Here is a 23,112-nt window from a genome sequence, read left to right as displayed (position 1 = left end):
TGAATGCTGTATTTGGGGAAAGGCTTTTTTCTGACTTTTGGTATAATCATGATTTTTATGATTTCATTATTAATTAGGTTTATGGTTTTTGTAATGTTGAACTTTCATTCTTAGCATAAATCCAATGGATTATTCATCAGGAGTAATTTTAGTAATTTAAAAAATATATTGCTTTAGCCTCCTTGGTATTATTTTGTGTCAATATTAATGATGTTAGTTCATCTTTTTCTTATCACTACTTTTCAACTCTAATTATTAGCTGAAATAATTGTATTTGTCTTCTAAAAGAAGTTTGATTAAGGTGGCATTTTTATTTTTGGAAAGAACTCATGTAACATGGGAGTCATTTGTTTTTTTTAATGTCTGATAGATTTCATTCAGAAGTCCAACTTGAAGAGGAGAGGTTTTTTGCTTTTGAGAGTTCATTTATGGCTTTTTCAGTTTAGCTTTCTAACATTGGGTTATCTCTTTTTGTTAATTTGGATATTTTCTATTTTTCAAACTTTTTACCTATTGCATTTTTCCATTTTGTTGGTATGGTATATAGTTATACCATTTTTTGTGTGTCTTTTATGTTTTTGTGAGTTTTCTCAGTTTTGATCAAGTTAAGTTGGTTTTCTCATTTTAAAAAATCAAATTAATTAATTTTTCAATTATATTAATCTTTTAAAATTCATCTTTTTCAGTTGTGTTAATATTGCTTACAGCAAAGCATTTGATCCAGGTAGAAAAGCCACCAGTTCTGTTTTCTTCATAAAGTGAAATGACCTTTAAGCATAATGCAGTTTCTTTATTTGTTTTTTTTCTTTTTTTTTTTTTTTTTAAACCCTTACCTTCTGTCTTGGATTCAATACTGTGTATTGGCTCCAAGGCAGAAGAGTGGAAAGGACTTGCCCAGGGTCACACAGCTGGGAAGTGTCTGAGGCCAGATTTGAACCTCCTGTCTCTAGGCCTGGCTCTCAATCTACTGAGCTACCCAGCTGCCCCCTCTTTATTTATTATGAAGTCATCATTTCTACTGCTTTTTTTGTAGTAGGTGAAAAATAAATGCTATTCTAATTACTCACTGAAGTTTTGTATGAATCTTTGTCTTAAAGCATACATATATATACACACACACATACATACAGCTTCATATATACAGCAAATTGTTGAATTTTGCTTTCTAATTCATACTTGCTAATCTTTTAGGGTTTAAGTTTAGTTAATCCATTAACATTCATGATCGTGATCATTAAGTTTGTTCTTCTATCATATTTTTTGTTTTTTAAGAAAAAAAGAGTCAGTTTTAGATATTCAAAGATTGAATTTATTAGAATAATCAGTTCCTAATCTCTTCCCTTAGTTCTCTTATCCCTGTGAAACTCCAGATCACTACCTTCCCTAAGCCCCCTTTTTTTGATAATTGGCCTTATGTAGTTTGTTCTATTTGAGTCAAGCCCCTTCTTGACTGTACCCCATTGAAGGAGATGAAACAGCTTTTCTGACTTAATTCTTTCCATTTTCCTAAATCCACCCCTCCCATCCTCTGCACCTTTTTTCCAATTCTGTTATTCATGTTTTCATAGCCCATAAAAAGTATGGTTTATGAGTCTTTCTCACTGTTCCTTCTCCCTTTATTTGAATGACTACCTGAAATAATCTTTTTCTTCCCTCCCCTCCCTTAGGGAAAAGAAAACAAGAAATAGACCCTTAGTGTCATCTGCTGGCTCACCACCATTTATCTCTTTTCTGCCTCATTCTTTATATTGGTCAGGTTATGCCCCTATTTCCCAAGCTCTAGTAGTTTCTACCATGCCAGAATAACTGTTAGTGTTGTCTTGACCTTTGACAGAGTTGCTCTTAAGGACCAGCCTTACAACAGTATGGGAATTTGCACCTTTATCTTGGCCAATGGTTGATGAATTCTTTGGCCATACCCATATGTAAAACCAAAATTTAAAACTTGTTCGTAGGCCTTTGCAGTCTGGCTTCCACATTGGTAGTGAAAGAATAGCAGAAAAACAAAGGAATGGGTGGGGAGGGTGCCAAGAATGATGCTTTAAAACTTCCATAACTGAACCTTAGGTATTATAAAAGACAGGCAGCTGGTACAGGAGAAAGAGCATGGACTCTAGAATCCTGCTTCTGATACTTCTTTGGTCTTTTTTATTTATTTTTTTATTTTTTAGAAAAATTTGCCATGGTTACATGATTGATGTTCTTACTTTCCCCTTCACACACACCCCTCACCCCCAATAGCCAACACAAATTTCCACTGGTTTTAACATGTGTCATCTATCAAGACCTATTTCCATATTATTGATAGTTGCATTGGTGTGGTCGTTTCGGGTCTACATCCCCAATCATGTCTGCATCAACCCATGTGTTCAAGCAGTTGTTTTTCTTCTGTGTTTCCTCTCCTGCAGTTCTTCCTCTGAATGTGGGTAGCGTTCTTTCTCATAAGTCCCTCAGAATTGTCCTGGGTCATTGTATTGCTGCTAGTACAGAAGTCCATTACATTTGATTTTACCACAGTGTATTGGTCTCTGTGTACAATGTTCTTCTGGCTCTGCTCCTTTCACTTTGCATCCATTCCTGGAGGTCTTTCCAGTTCACATGGAATTCCTCCAGTTTGTTATTCCTTTGAGCACAATAGTATTCCATCACCAGCATATACCACAATTTGTTCAGCCATTCCCCAATTGAAGAGCATCCCCTCATTTTCCAGTTTTTTTTGCCACCACAAAAAGTGCAGTTATAAATATTTTTGTACAAGTCTGTTTATCTATGATCTCTTTGGGGTACAAACCCAACAATGGTATGGCTAGATCAAAGGGCAGGCAATTTTTTATCGTTCTTTGGGCATAATTCCAAATTGCCATCCAGAATGGTTGGATCAGTTCACAACTCCATCAGCAATGCATTAATGTCCCAATTTTGCCACATCCCTTCCAACATTCATTACTCTCTCCCTGTTGTCATTTTAGCCAATCTGCTAGGTGTGAGGTGATACCTCAGAGTTGTTTTGATTTGCATTTCTCTAATTACTAGAGATTTAGAACACTTTTTCATGTGCTTATTGATAGTTTTGATTTCTTTATCTGAAAATTGCCTATTCATGTCTCTTGCTCATTTATCAATTGGGGAATGGCTTGATTTTTTATGCCATAAGTAAATTAAGTGAACACAGAATAGTATACTTGTCAGATCTCTGGGAAAGGAAAGATTTTTAAACCAAGCAAGAGTTAGAAAAAATTGCAAAATGTAAAATAAATAATTTTGATTATATTAAAAAGGTTTTGTACAAACAAAAACAATGCAACCAAAATCAGAAGGGAAACAACAAACTGGAAAAAAATCTTTATAACAAAAAATTCTGACAGAGGTCTAATTACTCGAATATACAAGGTGCTAAATCAGTTGTATAAAAAATCAAGCCATTCCACTTCTTTGATCTTGACAAATCAGTTAACCTTTCTCTACTTCCCTTTTCTCCTTTTGGAGGACCTTTCCAGTTCTAGATCTGGGACTTCTTGAGGTTTGTTTTGTTTTTATTGCCCCTGCTTCTCTTTGTTCCCTCCTCAATTAGGCACCTCCTTTGGGAGATGCTGTGCTAGGGACTGGATACAAAGACAAATGAAACAGCCCCTGCCTTCAAGGAATGTACATTTTGTTAGGGAGAATAGCCTAGTATAGACAGAGTAGTTAATGTAAAATATATGCAGAGTATAATTACTTGGGGGAGCATGAAGAGCCTCCTATAGGAGCAGGTCAGCTAAACTTTGAAGGGAGCTATGAATTCTAAGAGGCAGCAGTGAAGGAGGAGGGAATTCTAGGTATGGTGAACATCCCATACAAAGGTACAGAGATGAGAGATGGGAAGAACAGCTAGCTGTTGGGACAGTTTGCCTGAGTGGAGTATGCAACCAGTCAGCAAAGATATGCTGCAGCCAGATTGGGAAGGCCCTTCAATAGCAAACAGATGTTTTGTATTTTATACTAAAGGCAACTGGAGCTTTTTAGGCAGGGCAATGACTATGGACAGCCCCTGTGCTTTAGGAATATTAATTTAGCAGTTTTGTGGAGGCCAGATAAGGGAGGGGACAGAGTGAATGTCAGGAAGAAGACTAGTTAGAACATGACTACATTAGTCCAGAGATCTGAGTAGAGAGAAGGGAAAGATGTTGAAATGCAGTGAACAGTACTTGCCAGCTGATTGGCTTGGGGGCTGGGAGGAGTGAAGAGTCCATGATGTGTCCTAGGTTGCATACTTGGGTGACTGGAAGAAGAGTGCCACACTCAATGAGAGGAACTGTGTGTTTTGAGGAAAAGATAAAAAAGTTTCTTTTTGGACATAAATTTATGCTTATAGGACATCCAGGTGCAGATGTTGAGCAGGCACCTGGAAATGTGGGGCTGGCACTAAGAGAAATGAGGCTTGGATATGTAAATTGTGAGGCGTTTGCACAGAAATATTTGAACCTGTTGAAATATAAAGAGATAAGAGGAAAGGGCTCTGAATAGAGCCCTCTGAGATGTATATATGACTCACATAAAGAAGATAGGCTATGGATGGCGATCCTGCCAAGGAAATTGAGATGGATCAAGGCAGGTAGTGTCACAAAAACCTGGGGAGTAGAGGTAAAAGAGGAGGTAGTGGCAGAGAGGCAAGAAGGTTTAGGACTGAGGAAAGGTCTTTGGGCTCAGCAATTAAGAAGGAGATCATGGGTGACCTTGGAAAGAGCAGATTCCATTTAGTGGTGGCCTTGGATACTGGTTGGGAAAGGGTCAAGAAGTAAGTTAGAGATGAAAAAGTGGAGGCAACTGATGTAGATAGGTTTTTTTTTTTTTTTTTTTTTTTTAAGGCTTTTGGCCATAAAAGGAGAGGAATTCTTCTATAAATCTTCATGTACTTGACTGCCCTCTTTTACTAATAGAGGGGTACTTCTGAGTACTCTGGACTTGCCTCTGCATTATTATATGACTGTTACACACCAGGTGCATCATTGGGGGGGGGGGGGGACTCTTCTAGAGGTTTACTTTTTATTCCTAATAGTTTTTTGATGGTCTTCCCCTCTACCTTTTCAGTTTTGAGTACAGGAAGGCTGAGGAGCTATAAATTCCGTGTCCCATAATGTATTCACCAGATAGCTCTCAAAGGCTTTTAAAGTGCTGTCCAAAAAGGGGGGGAGGGGCTTTCTTCTTATTATTATTATTATTATTATTATTATTATTATTATTATTATTATTATTATTATTATTATTATTATTATTATTATTCCTATTGACTCCCAGAGGAGCATAGGGCTGCAACCATCTCACACCAACGTGCCTATTCTGGGCAACTTCCCCCAACTGGGCATCTCACACCAACGGACTCTGTTCTGGGCAACTTCCACCAACTGGGCATATCTTTGCCAGGTCTGTTTTGGCCTTCCGACTTTTCTCCTCCCTGGTGGGTTCCATATTTTTTTTTCATGGCGTCCTGACTGATGGGATACTGAATTGTTCTTTCCCATAGTCTGGTATTGGAGATCTTTTCAGGCCATCTGATGTTCAAGATTTGACTTAGGCCTGGGGTTTGTTGGCTTTTGCCAGCACGCATCGTGGACTTTGTTGGAGAGCAATCTTCCAGACTAGGCAGTCGTTGGTTTTTACTTACTTGGCTTGAAAAGACAAAGTGAGACCTAGTTGTTGGAGAGCTTTTTTACTTTCAGTTGGCCCTTGTGGAGTAGGACCTGAGCTGTTTTCTTCCACGTTTAGAATGTTCTTTCTTACCTGAGTTCCTCTTAGAAGAGTTGTGGGTTTCCTTGTACTGAAGCATAAGATTTCTGCCTTCAAGTCTAAGTAGCTTAGAGGTGCAAGATGTGGTTGTGGGAACCAGCTTAATATTTAAGTAGCTGGAAGGGTTTTGGGGACTACTTATAGCATGTTAGGGCAACAAAATTGGTAGAGATAGCCAACATGTTACACTGCTGGGCCATATGGAATAAGATGACATTAAAACTCTGAATGCAGAGTTTTAATAGGATTCAAGAAAATCACCTTCTTTAGTTCAAATGGGACTTGTGGTTATGCAGCAGTTTCTTTTGTCAGAAAAATCTATGAGTTCTAGTGGTCTGAAGGCTTAATGTGGATCACCCTGGTATACTTTGCAGACTACATCATTTCATTGATGGGGATCAAGAGGACTTATGGTCACCCGAACAGAAGGTGCTGTTTTAGGCAGCATTGAGTTGTCCTGGCCAGCCTCTGACCTGGACCAGTTTTGTTTTTAGTTCTGGAAGTCAGAATTCAAGAAGGTTGGTGAGCTGGAAGTACCTAGAAGAGAGCAGCCAGGCTGGGGAAGGGCCTTAAGGGCTTGCTGTGAGAGGAAAGAACCAGTTACCATTTACCCTGGAGAAGGGAAGCCTTGGGGTGAGCAGAAGCTTTCCACAAGAATGTGAAGAACTGTCATATGGAAATGGAATTAGGGTTATCATTCTGTGTCTTCACTGAGGTGTCGGGTGGGAATACATGAGTGCTGGGCCATCTTGGTAAGAGGCATCATGCTACATGCAAAGATAGAACAAGGTGCTCCCTGCTCTCAAGGAAAGAGCTCTGTCAAGGAGAGGGACTGGCCTTGGTACATACAGCCACTCCATCTACCCCTACCAGTTTGATGCCTTCAGTATATGGGATCTAAGAACTCTCTAGGTCTTCACTCAGGCTCCCCACACTGGGTCAGTCTGTGCAGACTCCCAGCTCTTTCCAGCCTCGGGCCTGCTGTCTGTATACCCCAAGTACAGTATAAGAAAGGCTTGAGAGCCAAGCATGAGATTAGGAACAACTAGCCTCAAGCCCAGCCTGTGAAATCTAGTATCTATGTGACAATGGGCACATCACACCTCTTGACTCCCATTCCAGTCTAGCCATTGAAGCACCAGCTGCCTCAGGAATCCAGCCTGGGTAAATCCTCATAGGCAAAGAGAAATAGAATGTTGGGTCTGGGATATGTTGGAAGGGGAATAATATAAAATAAACCTAGGAAGGCAGCTGAGATCCAGGAGATGGAGGGTGCAGGCAGAGAAAAACCACTAAAGAGCAGGGGAATGATTTGGTCAGACATGAGCTTTAGGAAGATGATTTTGGCATCTCCAAAGATTCTGTTTGGAGAGGGGAGAGACCTGAACCAATGCTGTGGCCATGGAAATGGAAAGAAAAGGATGCATGATATGGGGGCAGAATCAATGAGACTTGGAAGGAGAGGGAAGAGACACAGATAACTCTGAGGAGGTGAGCTTGAATGCCTGGGAGAATGGTGCTATGCTCCCAGAAACAAGGAATGTTTTGGAGGAGATGCATGTTTAAGTAGAGAGAAGCATTGGTTTTGAAATGCTGTAAAGACTTAGATGTCTGGGAAGCACTTAATGTCACCATCAGGACTGAAGTTCAAGAGGAAGACTATGGCTGAATAGATAATTTAGGGAATTGTTCCTAAATGATACTTGATCCCGTGGGAGAAGATGACTCACCAAGGGAGAGATGGTAGAGAGAAAAGAGCCCAAGGGAAAGACCTGGACAGGCACCCATTCTAAGGTAACTGGGTGTGGATGATTATACAATAAAGGAGTAGTCAGTTGGGAGAGTACAGTGAGCAACACAGAAAGGAGAAGAATGCCTAGGCCCGTGATGGCAAGCCTATATATAGCATGCATGCCAAAGATGGCATGCAGAGACCTTTCTGTGGGCACTCCTCTCCTTTTTTCCCTCCCCTGTCTGGGACTAGGGGCTGCAGGGGGTGGGGGGGGAAGATGTCTCCTCTCCCACCACTGGGCCTGGCCCTATCCCCTAAAAAGATGTCCACTTCCTTCCTTCCTTCCCCTCCAGCAGCCAGACTCGGGGGGGGGGGGGGAGCGGTGGCAATCCCTCAAAGGTTCACTGTACTCCCTCTGCCTCCTTCCACCACCATGTGGGTCACAGCCCAATAGGCAACCCCACTCCCAGCATGATGGTTGGATCATGGGTACACCATATAAGCAGCCTAAAAGGCTGTGAGGTTGCATCTCTGCCACAGAGCCAAGGAGAGGCTGTGTGGGGCTGCATTTGAATTGGATTTGATGAGGACATGCACCCTGTATTGTGATAAGAAGCCCACCTTCCCAACCCTACTAATCTTGGGCAGCAACCCCCTTGCTCCACCCTGGCGCAGTACAAGGTCTCTCAAAGGTTCTAAAAGGTTCACCATCACTGGCCTCGTAGGAGGACAACATTATTATCAAAAGCTAAAGGAGCGTGGCAGCTGGATGCTTCAGTAGATAGAGAACCAGACCTAGTGACAAAGTCTTGAGTTCAGATGTGGCCTCACACTTCCTAGCTGTGTGATCCTGGATAAATCACTTAGCTCCCATTACCTAGCCTTTGGTGCTTTTCTGGCTTAGAATTGATACAGAAGGTAGGGGTTTAAATTTTTTTTTTTTTTTTTTAACCTGAAAGAGAGAATGTGGACTGAGGAAAAAGCTTTGGATTTGGTTGGTTAGATATTTTGATACCTTAGAGACAGCAGTTTCAGCCCAATGGTAGAGTCGGAAGCCAGATTACAATTATATATGAGAAGATTATATTACAGTTACAATTATATATGAGAAGATTATATTACAGTTACAATTATATATGAGAAGAGGTGAGGATTTTAGACTGAGAGGTCAGCAAGATTAGTAACAGATGAGTTGTAGTAGAGTAAGAACTAAATTAAGGATCTAAGCTGAGAGAGGCTTTTGATGAGGTAGAAATAGCAGTGGATGAAAAGGGTGAAAGGGAGGATAAAAACTATTGGTTGGAAAATCACTTTTAGTACCAGAATTTATCTATTCTACTGTATGGACAAGAATAGACAAAATGAGAAAGCATGGGTTGCAACATGTAGGATTATTCCCCCATCCGGGAAATGATGGATCCAATGAAGTGTTGTATTTCTTGGTAACTATCTTCTGGTTGGCCCACAGAAGAGCCATTTTTGATGAAAAATAAAATGTGGTCTAGGGCAAATGGGGAGTGAAGAAGATACAACAACAGCCAGAGTTTAGGACTGTGCAGTAGTTGATCTGGCTTCTTGGGAGTTCTCATTCAGAGATTGGGCAGATGGAAACTAAGGGGCAAAGTTTTAGGGCAAGTTTGCCCAAGTCTTTGGGTCCAAATAAGACTCTAGTGCTACTCAGATCTTTCAGGTAGAAGTCAGACTGTAAGATGGCAGGAGAAAAATTGGCTACAAATTGTTAAAAGTTCCCAATCCCCAGATAGTGCTCCCTGAAGCTCCAGGGTACTTATTTCCCACTTCTCTGGTGATGACTACATGGGGAATAAGATGTTTGGGGTGAGGATTTTTACCTAGCCTGCTCTTAAGCATGTTTGCATTTTCCCTGGTGTTCCTGAGGGCTTATTAGTGATTGTTTACAGTAACTGTCTTTGGGCTTCCCTGTAGGCAACAAGAGCAAAATGAGTTGTTCTCTTGAGTTCTGGGCTAGTGCTTAGCTCTCAACAATTTGGTGCCTCTTAGTTTTGTCAGTTCTCCCTCCACAGACAGTAACTCCTCTGACACAGCCATTTCTTTCCCTCCACCCCCTCACTCTATTACCTTTCTCTGAGTTTATGGTGATCATCTCACAATTGGTATCTACTTCAAACCTTTCTCCATTCCATTTCATCCTCCACACAGTTCTCAAAGTGTTTTTTTTTTTTGGTTGGGTTTTTTTTACAGCTTAGGTATGATTCTGCCATTTGCTGCTCCTCTACTTCCATAGATCGCCTTAGTTTGGCAGCTAAATGTCTTCAGATCTTGCCCCTTCTTACCTTTTTTTTTAAACTCTAATATCTTATATATATATATCCTTCTATATTAATTTTTTTTAATTTGTTACAGGGTTAGGCAATGGGGGTTAAGTGACTTGCCCAGGGTCACACAGCTGGGAAGTGTCTAGGCCTGGCTTTCAATCCACTGAGCCATACAGCTGCCCTTTTTTTACCTTCTTATCTTTTGAGGGAGTTCCGGTAGGGAGGTGGGAAGGGGACAAGCATTGATTGAGCATCCTCCATGCGGGGGCACTGTGCTGAGGGCTTTGCATATACTCAGTCTTTACAGCCACACTCTGAGGTAGGTGCCCAGAGGCACACAAGTAGCAGTAAGTGTCTAGGACCAGATTTGCATTCAGGTTTCCTCCCTTTAAGCCCTCTGCTCTATCTAGGTGGTAGAATGAAGACCCCCCAGGGTTCAGAAGTCCTTCCCCTCCAGAAGCTGCCCACACTAGCTTTCTTGTACAAAAGATGGGACCAGAGTCCTCAGCCTGGGACGTGTCACTTAATCTTGAGTCTTTGTATTGATTGTACTGAGGTCTACAAGGAAGACAAGGGGGAGCAGCTACACTCATGCTGAAGTTTCCTTCCTGAAGGGGGGAGGGGACCCTTGGGCATCAGCTTGGAAACAGAAGGAGAAGAGGAGCTCATCTAGAACCTCTAGACAGTGCAGGTCCTCTTTCTGTTAGATGTACCTCCAAGTACTGAGTGACCCTACACACACACACACACTCACACTCACACTCTCACACTCCCTCTCTCTCTCTCTCTCTCTCTCTCTCTCTCTCTCTCTCTCTCAGGGAATTGGGATGTATGCATAAATAGCTAAGAGAGTGATGGTGAACCTGATAGTACACAGAGCACTCTCTCCATGGGCATGGGCGGCACGTGCCCCCCTACCCCCCATGTCCTTACTAGATAGGCCGAGGGACTCGGAGGAGCTGCTCTTTGCCTCCTCTCTGCCCAGCAGCCTAATGGGAGAGCACAGGGAGGGTGGGGGCGGCTCATAGGCAGCAGCTGGAGGGAGGGATGGAGTGCTCAGGCCACTCTCCCCCCACCACCACCCCCATACTCTGAAGACATTCCTCATTTCACCCACCCCTCCATCCAGCAGCCCAATGGGAATGCCTTCTCCTCTCCCCTGTGTGGAGCAAGGGAGGCGGCTCCACCCAGCACTTGGTGAGAGGATGGGACATGGCATGAGATCTCTAAAAGGTTCCCCATCACTGCTAGAATACAAGCCAGCCAGGCATAAAGCATTTCTTAAGCATCTACTTTGGGACCAGCCAGTATGCTAAGCACTGGAAATATTAAGAAATGTAAATTGCTGTCCTTGCTTTTTAGGAGCTCATGCTCATGGGTGAGAAAACATGAAAACGGCTGTACGCTAGCAAAATCTATATAGGATAAATGAGGGAGTGAAGGCAGGGAGGGTAGTCTTCATGTATAAGAGGCATTAGCATTCTCGTAGTAGTCAATTAGGCAAATTCTATAGCTACAGTATCTTAATTTTAGGATTAGGAGGTTTTCCATAATATCCTTTTTGTTAAGATGACAAAATATTAGTTAATGGACAAAATAGGTCTTAGCAACCATTTAGTCCTTGGTTCTCTTTTTTTAAAACCCTTAACTTCTGGCTTAATATCAGTTCTAAAATAGAAGAGCCGCAAGGGCTAGGCAATTGGGGTTAAATGACTTGCGTGGAGTCATATAGCTAGATGAGGCCATATTTAAATCCAGGTCCTCCTGACTCTAGGCCTGGTACTCTATCTACTGTGTTACCCAATTAACCCTAGTCTAGGGATCCTTAACCCTTATTTTATATCATGGATCCCTTTGGCAGTCCAGTGAAGCTGATCCTTTCTCAGAGTAATGTGGGGGGTTTTGGGGAGCTGTGGCATTGGGTAGAAGGAGTTAGATAGCATTTATCAAGTTCTCTATACTAAGCACTAAAGATGGAAATACAAGCAAGACAGATCTTGCCTTCAAGGAACTTGCATTCTGTTTTTAAGAATTAATTTTATTTTTTATATTTTTATGTAATTTAATATTTTGTTACCTCTGCCCTAGAGAAATGTTTTTAAATGTAAAAATACATAATATTACAAAGTAAACTAATTATACTGAAATAGTTATAATAATAATTTTATAAAATCCAGGTTAAGCTTTACCCTTGTTTTGGTCCAACCTCTTCATTCTACAGATGAGGAAATAGCTGAGCCCCCAACAAGAAAAAGGCCTTTTTCCTGTTCATAGAGCTAGTTACTGGCAGAACTACGGTCCAAATATCCCGATTCTACTTGCTCTTTTTAAAAATTGCAGATTTTATCAATATCTTTTGTTGTTACATGTCTTAGATCTTCCCTTGTATCCTTCTTACTTTTAGTTCACCAGAGGTTAAAAGGTATATTTCACTTACAGTTTCAGAAGCACCTAATGCCAAGCATATCTTAAGTATTTAATGAAAAGCAAAAAGTCCCCCAGGGAACCCCAAAATGATTGTTTTTTTTCCTCCACCTCCCCTCATCAGCACATAGATTTTGTTGTCTCTTTCTCCCTCTTTCCTCTATTCCCCCATTGATCTGGAGAACTAATAACAAATCAAGCTGCTTCCAAGTCTAGAATAATGAAGGATGGAGCCCATTCCTGTGGATTCCAGGCATCCTCCAGCCTTTTCTAAGGCAAAAGATAGGCTTATCTGTGCCACGTACTTCCTTTCTAAGTACTAACTGAAAAGTACCCGCAGGAAGCATTGCTCACCTTGGATAAGCCGGCTGTGTTCTAAATGTGCAGAGGTGGTCTTTGGAAAGCTCCGTACTGAATGGAGACCATCGTGGAGAGCAAAGACAGTTTTTTTTTTTTTAAACCCTTAACTTCTGTGTATTGACTTATAGGTGGAAGAGTGGTAAGGGTAGGCAATGGGGGTCAAGTGACTTGCCCAGGGTCACACAGCTGGGAAGTGTCCAAGGCCAGATTTGAACCTAGGACCTCCCGTCTCTAGGCCTGGCTCTCAATCCACTGAGCTACCCAGCTGCCCCGCAAAGACAGTTTTTATTAGTGTTGTGAAAACTGGCTTGGGCCTATTTGGCCCTCTCTTGGGAATATTCTGAAAGGTGATGTTTTCCCTTCTCTCTCTACACAGTGAAGAGCTGCTGCAGGTCGTCATGTCTGGAATTAAACGAATGCTCAAAGAAAATGACCCTGACTATGAGGACATTTCTGTTGCACCCCCAAACAAACGGCATCGAGGCCTGGAGGCTTCAGGTAGAGCTCTCAGGTCACTAGAGGGTCTCCATGTAAAATGAAGTCCAGCTTTTTCATCCTTACTTAACTAGAATTGGGTTTGGGGAAAACCAACATAGATACTGTACTAGTGGGAACTGGAGAAGGCATGCTTCACCTTAGTCTGAAGGCTTTGAGTTGTATAGTATCTTAGAGAGGTCCGTCCAATCCAATCTTCTCATTTTACAGGGAAGGAAATGTAGGCTCAGAGGTTAGTGACATTTGAGTGATAAAGTGATGTGGACAAATGAGATGCAGGTGTGAGATGTACCAGGAATGGAATCCAGCAGGCATGTGGAAACATCAGTGTCAAGACAAGGGTTTGGTGGCTTCCAATTAGCCAGGCTCATAAAACCTTAGTCAAAATGGCCTTAGCTAACAATATCCCTGATTTTGACAGTGGAGCAATGCTGAAGCCCAGAAAGATGAACTTGCTCAAGGTTCTATAGCTAATCGAGGACAACTGACTTAAAGGAATGGTCTTCATTAGAGTTTTGCATCATTCCAACATGTAGAACATCCAAATTGACATTGCAAAACCACAAAATAATTTATCTTAATTTTATTGAAAAATGGATATCATATAATACTTTTAGAAAAAGGAAGAGAAAGGATTGTAAAATCAAACAGATTAGTACATTGCTGTACTAAAATCATAGAACTAGAATTTAGGTACTCAAAAAACTCACTGTCATCTAAATCCAGGTTAAAACAAAAATAATCCTACTTGCATTTTAAAAAGGAAATTCTGTCTGAAAGGAAAACCTGTTCAAGGATATGTCTGACCACCACCAACCTCATCCATAGGTCTTAATCTGCCCTCTCAGGTGTGTCTCCCTTCATGCCATTTTTCCCTTGTCTTGGGTGATGGCTAATCTGAAATTAAGAAAACTTTTCTGCAGAGCCTAAGTAGTGTTCCTTCGGGTACTTGCAGAGTTGTAGCCAGGGAGTCTTTGAGAAACCAGACTTGTTTAACTGTTGTTCTGGTTTTGTTCTGTGGACAGCTCGAGATGCTGCCGTGCAGAAGATTGAAACTATTATTAAGGAGCAGTTTGCTGTGGAAATGAAAAACAAGGAGCATGAGATTGAAGTCATAGATCAGGTATAAAGCAAGAGTGCTTTTCATCAGAGGCGGATTGAAAAGGTCAATGTCGTTTACTTCTGTTGCTCTTTTAATAGAATAAACATTTTACATTTATTTTTAGCGACTGATTGAGGCCCGAAGAATGATGGATAAACTTCGGGCTTGCATTGTGGCAAACTACTACGCTTCAGCTGGTCTTTTCAAAGCTTCTGAGGTAAGCTTCATGTCCCTACCCAAAGAACCTTTGACCTCAGGGAGAGTCTTGCCTTTGGGGGTTTCTTGGATTATGTGGTCATTTTTGACTTTAAAGTTGGGCCCCTTTGGTCTCCCACGTGGAGTTGTAGCTTGCTTACTCCTACTAGTGAGCAAGTATTGATTCTTTCTTCACCATATGCCAGGCCAGGGGCAAAGTGCTAGGGAGCTCTAGGAAAAACTTTGCTTAGTCTCTATCCATGTAACTAGCTCTCCATTCTGTCATTCAAAACCCACTTGTTGTGTGTAAATGTGTTCAGTATGAAGATACAAAGTTAAGAACAGCCCTCTTTGGGAAGAGTGTTTCTACAGAGGCTTCTTTTCATCTTTCTCCTGATTTCATCCTGTTCTAGATCCCATTCTTTAAAAGAAGGGGAGATACCTGCCTCTAGAAGCCTACGCTCACCTCCAGTCTCCCTCTGCTTTGGGCCTCTCCTTTTCATCCCCTTCCTAAGAGATGTTAGTAGGATGTATCTATCCAACAGTTTGCATCAAAAACAAGTCTTTGCTTGATTGTGCTAATACTACTAGGGAATTGCAGTTCTATTTTGATAGCCTGGCCCTGTTTGTAAGCCTTAAGTTTGTTTTTGACAAACAATTAGATAGAACAAGAATCTGACTCCCATTTGAAGTACTGAAACTTTTATATTGTGAAATAATAATCTTTCCCTCTTTTTTTTTTTTTTTGATACTGCTTAGGGAAATTTATTTTTTTATGGGTTTGTTGCCAAGGAAACAGGATTCAGCTGAAGAAAAAGTGTTCCTTCTGGATCGTTATTTTGATTAAATGTCCTCATATCTGGGTTGAGAAAAGCCAGCTTTATTTCAGTCAAGATAAATATTAATTTGCCTTCCTCTCCCCATGGATAATGGAAAGATCATGGTGAGAATGGCCTATTTTTGGTTTTCAAAGAGGCATTGACCAGGTGAACTCCAAGCCAGTGTCATTCAGTATGACCTTGGGATTCAGGGGATGGTGCCATCCCTGGTGCTGCCTGAAAGAAACTGAAGTTTTAAAAATCCAGTCAAAGTTTCCTTTGCAGTGAAAGTATATTTGAGCTCAGATATCTGGGAATAGTGCCTAACTTTCTGACTTAAAGTTCCTTAGCTCCCCAGTTGGCAACACGAAGAACTAGCCAGTAGTTAGAAATTTGTAAACAAACATTTAAATGTGTCTTTAGAATTTAGGATTGCAGGGAAAACTTCCTATTATTATTAATGTTCCTACTGTTTTCTGTTTAATGCTATCACATTTTATTATAATAAGTTTTGAAATGTACTTTTTCCCAGTGTTGCTGTTAGAAGATGCTAAATGTATTTACTTTTGTGGACCTCGTTAAAAGTATGGGGGTTTTTGCTTTTGCAGGGATCAAAGACCTGTGACACCATGGTTTTTAATCATCCTGCTATCAAGAAATTTTTGGAATCCCCATCTAGGTCATCATCTCCTGCTAATCAGAGATCAGAAACACCATCTGTTAACTATTCAGAAAGCGATTCTTTATCTCAGCACAATGACTTCTTGTCTGACAAAGACAATAGCAGCAACTTGGACTTGGAAGAGAGATTGTCCAACAATGTGGAGTCTCAGAGGCCTGGCAGAAATACTGGACGGGTAAGGTTAAGACTAAACAGTGGAATGGGGCACAGAAGCATAGGGCAATAATTGATAAACTTGGCAGTCCTTTCTCTGTCCTAGATTTCTAGGAATCAAATTATGTAAGATGTTGTTTCCTTTAATAAAGTTAGGCATTTGCTACTTAGAAGTACACAGAGTCCTAGATCTAAAGAGGGAAAGCCCCTTCCTGGCCAAAGAGCCAAACTATCATGTTTTAGGCCAGTCTATGTGGCTTTGAGCTGTGTCTGCTATATCAGGGGGCTCTGACCTAGTTTCTGGCACTGCCCAGAGCACAGGCTGGTGGGTTTGGCATACTGACTGAATGGGGCTTGTTCCCTAAGCATCAGGCCAGGCCACAGGGGCCACCATTACTTGAACACTACAGTTATACTGGGGAGGTCCAGTTACTGATTTAGAGAGGAGCAGAGGTGATTATTTCCTAAAAGCAATTGAAATAGACCCTTTTGAATCATTATAAAATTTTAGGTTTGCCCTGCATTGGATAGTTTGCAGAGTGCTTTTGTGTACATGATCCTTTTGGAGCCCATAACTAGCTTGAGAGCTCAGGAGGGCTAAGTATTACTATTCTCAGCTATTCTAAATAACAGAATTGAAGTCAATGACTGGCTGCCCAAGGACTCAGAGCTCATAAATGGTACTGATGAGAGACTGGAACCAGGCCTTTTGACCCCAGCGTCCTTTCTTTTGCATCATTTGCCTAAGTAGTTTATTTTAAAAACAAATTCATAATTGTTGCCAGTTGCATGCAGTGATTTCTGAACTCTAAATCAGGGTTCTTGACAAATTCACAGACCCAGATCTTAGGGCTCCATGGGCTTAAATGGGGAAAAAAATTACATCTTTATATGAAAACATTCTGAGGAGTTCCTAGGTTTCTCCTGACTTCCAATGGGTTTCCATGACACAAAAAAAGGTTAAGAACCTCCAGTGTAGATCAAAATATTATCACTTCTCTCATTTCAGGAAACATTTTTTTGAATTATAAAATTTTTATTTTAATAACAAATTTCCACATAAGTTTTCCAAAGTCATATGATCCAGAGTCTCCCTCCCCTTTCCCCTCCCCCTTCCTGGAACTGAGAAGCAATTCAATCTGGGTTATACATGTATTATGTAAGAAAATGGATTTAGATAGATTTAAAAATATTATGGTATTAAAAGATTTATTGGTAGCCATTAGAAAATTGAAGCCACGTGCCATGTTAAGAGTCAGTTTAAAAGACGCGCCCTGTTACCTCCCTTCTCCATCCTGGCTCCGCTCCAAAATCACCAGAGAGGCTGTGCCAATCCAGTCACTCACTATTTATCCTTCTATCTATGAAATTACTCAAGCCAGGAATCATGGAAATGTAGTTTGAAAGGCCCCTAAACTTTGACAGGAAGTTTAGATCAGAGACCTCAGAATTAGTTCAAAGACCCCCAAATTTCCAATACCACAGTTATCACACAAAACATATTAAGGAAGAACATTTATGAAAACAGGTTTCAAATTTTCATGTACTTTTTAAAAACCCTATCTTCCATCTTAGAGTCCATACTAAGTATTGGTTCTAAGGCATAAGAGTGGTAAGGTCTAGGCAATGGGGGTTAAGTGACTTGTCCAGGTCACACAGCTAGGGCATGTCTGAGATCAGATTTGAACCCAGGACCTCCCATCTCTAGGCCTGGCTCTCAATCCACTGAACTATCCAGCTTCCCCCCATTTTCATCTATATTACTAAAGATGTCTTTTAAAGAGTTAAGTTAGTCAAATGATAAAAGAAGATCATATAATCTTGATTTCTGGAAGATTTGGTCAGTAGGAAAGATCTTATAAAAGAATAATGAGAGTAAGCAAATATTTTAATTTCACAAGAAGAAGGCTATTTTATCAAACCAAGTATTATGTTTTCTTTCACTCACACCACTAAGCCTCAAGTATGTTATTTGTTGTGCTGTTCAGTTCAGTTACTGAGCATTTATCAGGCACAAGCACTGTGCTAGGCCCAGGACGGGGAAAGATCGTTGGAGTCTGGGCCCTTTTCTCAAGGATCTGACACACAGATAAGGAGAAAAATCACTGTGGTATAAGAAAGAGTGAAATAAATACTAGGGAGAGATTACCATACAAAGTACTTTTTGAGGAAGGCAATTGCTTTAAGGTCTGGAATGGTAGTTAGCAAACAGGGCACCTGAGCTGGAAAGACTTGAGTAGGGGGATCTGGAAGGTGGGGCCCATTCCAGTTAAGGAAGACAATGGTGGAAAGCAAGGAAATGGGAAACAGTATGGTGAGCACTTGAGATGGAAAGTTTGCCTGGAATTTAGGGCCTTGTCTTAGGCTCAAACTCGTTATTTTCTAGCTCTGCCTACTAATGGAGTTGTTTTGGACCATGTGCCATTCTTATTCAAATTTGCAGCAAAGAGAAAGGACTGGGATTCTTAATTTGCTAACCTGTAAAACTTTATGTTCACGTAGAAGATTCACATATGGAAAAGACTTTTCTGAGCCTTGAAGGGCTTTTTTCTAAAAGTATCTTTTGGTTACAAGGACAGTGAACTCTTTTATTTACACATAGGTAGTAGCCTTCCATTTTGTGTTTGCTTGTGAGGTATGGCCTTTCTGCTCAATGAATTAGCTGTTGGAACATCAAAAATGCCTTGCTGGGTCATAGCAAATACATATTTACCTGAGAAGTCAGTCAGTCCACAACATTTATTTATTAAACCTGGAAAAAGGTTTCTTTGTGCCTACAAAACTGTTTTTTACAGTTTGGGAGGCCATGTTAACTTGGACATAGGATCAGGGTTCTTCACCAAAAGAGGCAGCTGCCATAGAGTAATATGAAGAATATCAGGTTTGGAATCAGGAGCCCTGCAGTGTACAGTGCAAAATAACTCACTCACTTCTGAGACTCTGCTGGCACATAGGGATGATGCTCATCTTTGACTGACCCACTTCACAGGAACTAGGAAATTAATGGAGCCATCGATATGGTAAAACATGGGGAGATAAAGCAGTGGGCAGTAGAGGAACAAATAACGAATCATTTCTACCAGAAGACATGGCTTTGCAGCATGCAGGGGGACCCCAGGAAGACCTTGAAGGGTGGTCCTGATGAGGTAGTTTATGGGAGACCTGTAATCCGAAACTGGAGAACATGGTTTATCTGGGCCCATTTCTCTTCTTTCAGTTGAAGTGTTACATCATCTCAAGTATTTATGAGTAGACTATGGCCTCCTCACTGTTTCATAGGACAGCAGAGATGAGGAAGAGGCCAAGATCTTGACTTTCCCTTCAGGTTGTTAAAGGGCTATTAGACATGTCCTTCATGAATCCATTCAAGTCTTTGATTTCTGTAAACCCAGAGTTTTAGGAATCTCTATGACAACCTGTCTATTTTGTAAATAATGCTTTTTCCAATATTGACTGAAAGACGTTTTCCCCTTAAAATTAAAAAAAAAAAAAAAAAAAAAGGTTCTCCCCACCTCCCCACATTTTAGACATGAAGGGATGGATATTGTTTTGCTCTTACACAGCTCTGTGGGGAAGGAGGTAGGGACAAACATTGATTCAGTACCTATGTGCCAAGCACTGTTACGTGCTTTACAAATCTCATCTCACTTATTCCTCACAAATACCCCTGGCAGGTAGGTGCTGTTGTTATCTCCATTTTACAGTTGAGAAGACTGAGACAAACCAAAGTGAAATGACTTGTTCAGGGTCCCACAGCTGGCAGATGCTAGTTGGGTGCCCTAGTGTGAAAGTTACTTTAAGGCACTAATGAAAATCTTTGTTTAGCTTTTTGTTAAAATTCATTGGTTGTCATGGAGCAGCCACTGCCTATGTCATCTCTAACAAAAAACAGCTGCTGCAGGGGATGTTAAAGGATGTAAAATGTCTATGAGGAGAGTGAGCCAAAGACTACAGGTTCACATAATGCTGCTTCCAAAACAGTCTTTAAAAAAACAAAACCAAAAACACAAGGTAGCATTATATTACAATTACTAGTGTTAGCCCCCAAATTCCCTTCTGGCTTGGAGAGGCAAGGCCCTTGTATGGAGTTTGGGTCCATGTGCTATCCAGATGGGTATCTCCCTGTCCTCTTACCCCTAATATCTTAGGAGCTATTGATTGTGGACTCTTTCAGGACCCTGGTGGTGGAGCCAGCTCCCGCAAAGCAAGCCAACAGAATTCTGATCTCACCTCCGAAGAAGTTTCAAGACTTTTTGTGAAGAAAACCATAGTAGTTGGCAACGTGTCAAAGTGAGTATGCAGCTGGGTTGTAAGTGTTTGTTTCCATCCTGTTTTTAGTTTTTGATTTGAACTTAGGAAGGCTAGAGCATAAAAATGCAATCTGGATTATAGGACAGAGCTGGAGACACTTTTTTGATAACGTAAGGCCTCTTTATTTTACAAATGAGGAGACTGGAGAATAAGGGGTGATTTGTTCAAGCCTCCCAACCAGTAGCAACAAAACAGGGACAAGAACACTGGTCTCTTGATTCACAGAGGACATGTAATGTAATGTAATGTAATGTAATGTAATGTAATGTAATATAAATAGCTATTTATTTTGGTTTCGTGGGAAAATGGATTCAGAATGGAAATTTTTTAAATGACAGACCATCTCTGAGACTAAACTGTGGCAAAATTTAAATTAGCAGCTAGCTGTGGTCATGATCTCAGACAAAGTAGCCAACCTGGCCTCAAAGTTAGGATTTCCTGCCTGGCATGCACTCTTTTCTCCAGGGTGGTGCCTTTGAAGTGAATCCTTGGTGTCCTTCAAAGCATAACCCAGCTGATCCTTCTTGGAATTACCCTCTTGAGTCTTAGTATTTACTTCTCTGCCTCCATGTTATATATTTCCCCTTCCCCAGAGGACAAGGACCATTCTGTTTGGATATCGGTAACACCAGGGCTTACCACAAGCTTTTATATCTCAAATGTTTAGTAACTTTTTTTCTGAATTTAATTTTGTTGAAGAAGATTAAATCCAGCAACTAAAATCTCAAAACAAAATTAGAATCTTACTTCAAAGCCTTAACTACTCAGATGTATGTGGTTTTGGATGTATGCTTTTTTTTTTTTTCATCCCTGGTCTTATTTGGAGAACAAAAGAGAAAATACTTAGATGTGTCTTGGGTTTACTTTTGTTCACAGAACTCATAAAACCCAACTTAATGACTTTGCGTTTCACTCATGAAAAAGGAAGCCAACATAAAAGCCCAGTTGATTAGATTCTCAAGTATTACTTTCACATGTAATCATAAAGGCCCCAGATTTTATCCCTTCAGAATAACTTGGGTTGGGGGAGTAAACTCTGGTAGTCCTCATGCCTAAAAATTGCCAGATAAATCCGGTTTACAGATTTGTGCAAGTTGGCTCCCAGGACTTTCTCTCAGTGAATGTATGAACCTGTGAATATGGAGTGTGTGGGTATAAATTTAGCAAGACTTTGGGGCCTACTTCCCATTTGGCCTCCCTCTTAGGTAAATGATGCCTGTAAATATTTGTTGTGGTCTGTGCTCATGTGTTTGCTCCTCATACATAGGTTATTTTTCAGTGCGGAGCACCAGCTTACACTCTCTGGCCACTGGGGCCAAGCTTCTCTGAGATAAAAGCATATTTCTAGAATAGGACTGTCTCATACTGTCCCTTGATTGTAGCACTGTTCTGCCAAGTCAGGAGGGTTAGTTAAGTGTACTAATCATTTTCTAATAATGTAAGAGGACCTGGGTGGGCTTGGTGCCTTGTAAGGAATGCCGAATTTGGAGTCTGAGGACCTCAGTTCAAATCCTACTCACTACCAGTGTGTCTGTGGTTAAGGTGAGGGTTGGATCTTTGCTCTTGTGAACCAAAAGCTCTCTGCTTCTTTAAGCTTTCATTTCAGTGATGTGAACAGGGCAGCTACCATTTGGGAAGCTCTTATAAGAAGCCAGATATGATGCCAATAGGCATTGGGGGTTTGTTTATGGCCTTATTTGTCTGTCTATAGAAGGAAGGGACTTAATTAAGTTAATGGAGATAAATTGTTGGTACCTTCCCACATTCCAAATGTCACTGGACTATTATTTTTCAGAGTCCTTGAGGGGATGAACTCAATGACCTCTGCAGTCCTTCCCAGCTCTCAATTTATGATCCTGTGATCTGTTCAGTCAGCAAACATTTACAGAGTACTGCTTAGCACTTCGGCCACAGTTATTATTATAATATGTTAGCATTTATTAGCATTTTTGGCACAGGAGTTCTGCTGCCTGGATTTACAAAGAAGGAGCTGAACCCTCCTTGCCCCCAAAGAGCTCCCCCTTCTAATAGGGAGACAGCATGTCACCCATGGGGTTGGAACCATACAGTTGAGGAAACTGAGGCAGTGACTTCAGGTGCACTGCTCTACCCATTGCCTCATCTACCTGTTTTAAATCCTGCCTCATCTATTGAACCTACCTCACAAAATTTGTAGCGAAGATCAAGTGAGTTAATGTTTATAAAGTTCTTTGTAACCCTTAGCCCAGGGCTTTCTTGAACAAAGGAGGTTTAACAAGACAGAATGTGGCAGGCAGTCCCGACCATGAGCCCCCTTCCTCCTTTAACTTCTCTGCTAGAGATCCTTCTACAAAGATGTAATAGCTGTCCTGCAAAAGCTATTACAAAAAGGCTTTCTCTCAGCCCTACTAGTTTTTAAATCAAATGGAAATACATGTCACACTCATGGATGGGGTCACACATATATACATCCCAACTTGCACTGGACTGAATCCCTGGAACAGGTGCAGATTAAGTGCTTTTCCTATGGGTGAGGGTTGTGGAGGGGCCTTCAGAGTCCATGTGGCCATAAACACCCTCAGAGAGGTCAGGCCTGGCCAGGAAGGCACAGTTTCCACTAAGAGCAGCTTCAGGCCACCAGCTCAAGGCAAGACATTGGAGGGCTTCACAGCTTCTACAGGTAGCTGACAACCTGTGGGGCAGGTCCCAAGAGCACACACTGGGCAGCCTGATCCCCAGAACCATTCTGATCCTGTCTACCCCTGTCACAGAGTTCTCTTGCCTCTACCCAGGTGTCCTTG

General features: G+C 41.2%; 1 protein-coding gene across 1 annotated transcript in view; it reads left to right on the top strand.

Moving 5' to 3' along the window:
- YEATS2 (YEATS domain containing 2) overlaps window positions 1-23,112 on the top strand; it is a 108,681-nt gene that overhangs the window by 10,780 nt on the left and 74,789 nt on the right. Inside the window, exons 2-6 of the mRNA XM_044673160.1 lie at window positions 12,953-13,074; window positions 14,097-14,194; window positions 14,298-14,390; window positions 15,795-16,043; window positions 20,196-20,311. Coding sequence (XP_044529095.1) covers window positions 12,975-13,074; window positions 14,097-14,194; window positions 14,298-14,390; window positions 15,795-16,043; window positions 20,196-20,311 — 656 coding nt within the window. The 5' untranslated portion in view covers window positions 12,953-12,974. The remainder of the gene's footprint in view (window positions 1-12,952; window positions 13,075-14,096; window positions 14,195-14,297; window positions 14,391-15,794; window positions 16,044-20,195; window positions 20,312-23,112) is intronic.

The sequence above is a fragment of the Gracilinanus agilis genome, chromosome 4 (assembly GCF_016433145.1).
Source record: "Gracilinanus agilis isolate LMUSP501 chromosome 4, AgileGrace, whole genome shotgun sequence".
Classification (NCBI taxonomy): domain Eukaryota; kingdom Metazoa; phylum Chordata; class Mammalia; order Didelphimorphia; family Didelphidae; genus Gracilinanus; species Gracilinanus agilis.
Note: the sequence above shows the minus strand (reverse complement) of the source record. Positions and strands in the feature narration are given on the sequence as shown.